This window comes from Bison bison, unplaced genomic scaffold, assembly GCF_000754665.1.
Source record: "Bison bison bison isolate TAMUID 2011002044 unplaced genomic scaffold, Bison_UMD1.0 scf7180017864180, whole genome shotgun sequence".
Classification (NCBI taxonomy): domain Eukaryota; kingdom Metazoa; phylum Chordata; class Mammalia; order Artiodactyla; family Bovidae; genus Bison; species Bison bison.
The window spans coordinates 1783678-1786250 of record NW_011494752.1 but is presented as its reverse complement, the minus strand read 5'-3'; the positions used below and the strand labels follow the sequence as shown (position 1 = coordinate 1786250).

General features: G+C 41.7%; 1 protein-coding gene across 1 annotated transcript in view; it reads right to left on the bottom strand.

Moving 5' to 3' along the window:
• Positions 1-394: 394 nt before the first annotated feature.
• Positions 395-2573, bottom strand: part of LOC104990804 (keratin-associated protein 9-2-like) — an 8722-nt gene continuing 6543 nt past the window's right edge. The window contains exon 3 of the mRNA XM_010843122.1: positions 395-488. Coding sequence (XP_010841424.1) covers positions 395-488 — 94 coding nt within the window. The remainder of the gene's footprint in view (positions 489-2573) is intronic.

The window sequence follows — 2573 nt, the reverse complement described above, 5'->3', positions numbered from 1 at the left end:
ACATGACTGAGTGACGGAACTGAACTGAACAAGACGATTCTAGTTTTCCATGGGTCAGCCATCTCTGTCATGTGATGTATGGTAGAACAAGTAGATCCCATGTTCATTTGCCTCCTGTTGATCTTGTTCATCAAAAAGTGGGTTTGTGGCTCCAAAGTTTTACTATTCAGAATCCTATGACAATATTACTATAAGCTGGTGGATAGCACTGCTGATAAGGACAACAAATCCATGTTTACAACATGGAATCGTAGTAAAGAAGAATTGCTGTCTTTTCCACACACATGTAATCTAAGAGGAAAACTAGCTTGCCTTGAAGTTAGATGGCTAGGTTTCCTGAGGGATATTATTCTCTGCTTCTGACTAACAGCATATACAGCAGGGCCAGCCACGGTCAGAGTGAGCTTGTGCTGTTGGTCCACACAAATCTTCCATCCCTGCCACCATGGATACTCCGTTCATGCTCCCTTGTATAAGTATCGATGCACCTAAAGATAGAGATGGAATAGGAGAGGCCACTTGTAGCTGTCCAGTGTCTCCTTTGTGGTAAACACTCTGAAGGTCATTGATGTGAGACACAAGCGGGAAACACTTTCTGCCCTCACACCTACCTCCATCTAAATAATTCTCCAAATCCCTTTACTTTCCACTCTTGCTCCTCCCTTGGCTCAATCCACATAGTCAGTCCTTTTACCTCATGCAAATAGGGAAAGAACTTCATTTCCTCAGGGCATAATTTCTCAAAAAAAAAAAATATATATATATATATACACATATATAATGGACATGTGTACAGACTCACTGTTCACTGTGAATATTTTCTCTGTCCACTGCCCTTGCACAGCAGAAGTGTTATCTGTCATAATCAAAATTCTCCATTTGGCTTCAAAGCTTCTACTGAAGTTAACAGTTGATGAAATTTAAGATATTGAATGCTTATATATTATGATCAGTTTGATTTTGTAGGAATCAAATGGAATTGGGTTGGTAATTATTTTCAATATTATTTTTAATTAGAGGATACTTACAATACTGCAATGGTTCCACCATGCATCAACATGAATCAGCCATAGGTATATATATGAAGGAGGAAACAGACAGAACAGGCTCCATCTTGAAAGCAGGACTCCATCTTGGGCCGGACTCTGGACTTTGAGCTGTATGCCCAGTATCTATAGAAACGACATACCAAGTGGAAAACCAGACCCCCTGGATTGAACAGCCCCAGGGCTCTTACCTAGACTCTCCATCACCTAAAAGAATACTCTAATTGTCTGTGGAACCAAGTAGAATCATAAATTCTATTATGTGTATTCAGGTATGACCACAGGTCTGTTGATAATTGTCCACTGCTAACTACCTGGGCTTAAGGCATATGAATCACAAGTTAACTTTGATTGTGTCTTTCTTTTCCTTTGTTCAGACTAGTTTCAGAGAATTTCGGGAGGTTGGTTTGGGCAAGAACACTTAGGGTATGTATGGTTTTCACAAAAACTGGTCGGGGTCCTTGGCTAAGAGGAGACTCTACTTGGGCCCGCTGGTGTAATAAACTGCACTCCACTACCTGCATTGTCCTTCTGACTGAGTATGTTTCCCGGAACGCGTGGCTACAACACATACATCCCTTCCTCCTAAACCACCTTCCCACCTCCTTCTCCATCTCACCCTCTAGGTCAGCACAGAGCACCAGCTTTGGGTTCTGCATCACACTACAAACCTACACTGGCTATCCACTTATGGCCTCCCTGGTGGCTCCGATGGTAAAGAATCTGCCTGCAATGCAGGAGACCTGGGTTCAAACCCAGGGTAGGAAGATTCCCCTGAAAAAGGAATGGCTCCAGTGTTCTTGCCTGGACAATTCCATGAACAGAAGAGCCTGGAGGGCTACAGTTCATGGGGTCTCAAAGAGTCAGACATGGCCGAGTGACGAACACACACATACACACACATATACACATGTCCACGTCATATATGGTAATGTATATGTTTCGATGCTACTTTCTCAAGTCATGCCACCCTCTCCCTCCTGCACTGTGATCATACATCTGGTCTTTATGTCTGTATCTCCTTTGCTGCCCTGCAAATAGGATCATCAGTACCATCTTTCTAGATTCTATAGATATGCGTTAATTTGCAAATTTGTCTTTCTCTTTCTGACTTTCTTCATTCGTATAATAGGTTCTAAGTTCATCCACTGCATTAGGATTGATTCAAATGTGTTCCTTTCTATAGCTGAGTAATATTTCATTGTGTATGGAATGTACACAATTATTTACCACAATGTCTTTATCCATTCATCTGTTGATAGACAGCTAGGTTGCTTCCATGTCCTTGCAATTGTAAATTAGTGCTGCAATGAACATTGGGGCAGATGTGTTTTTTTCAATTAAAGTTTCCTGAGGGCATATGCCCAAGCAGCTCAAGACCAAAAAACCAAACAACCCAATCAAAAAGTGGCCAGAAGAACTAAATAAGTGAAAGGTTGTTGCTAAACCATGAAAGAAGACAGGATTCTTGGCCTCTGGAGAAGAATTCAATCCAGGGCTAGTGACGAGCTTCTGAGCTTTGATTGC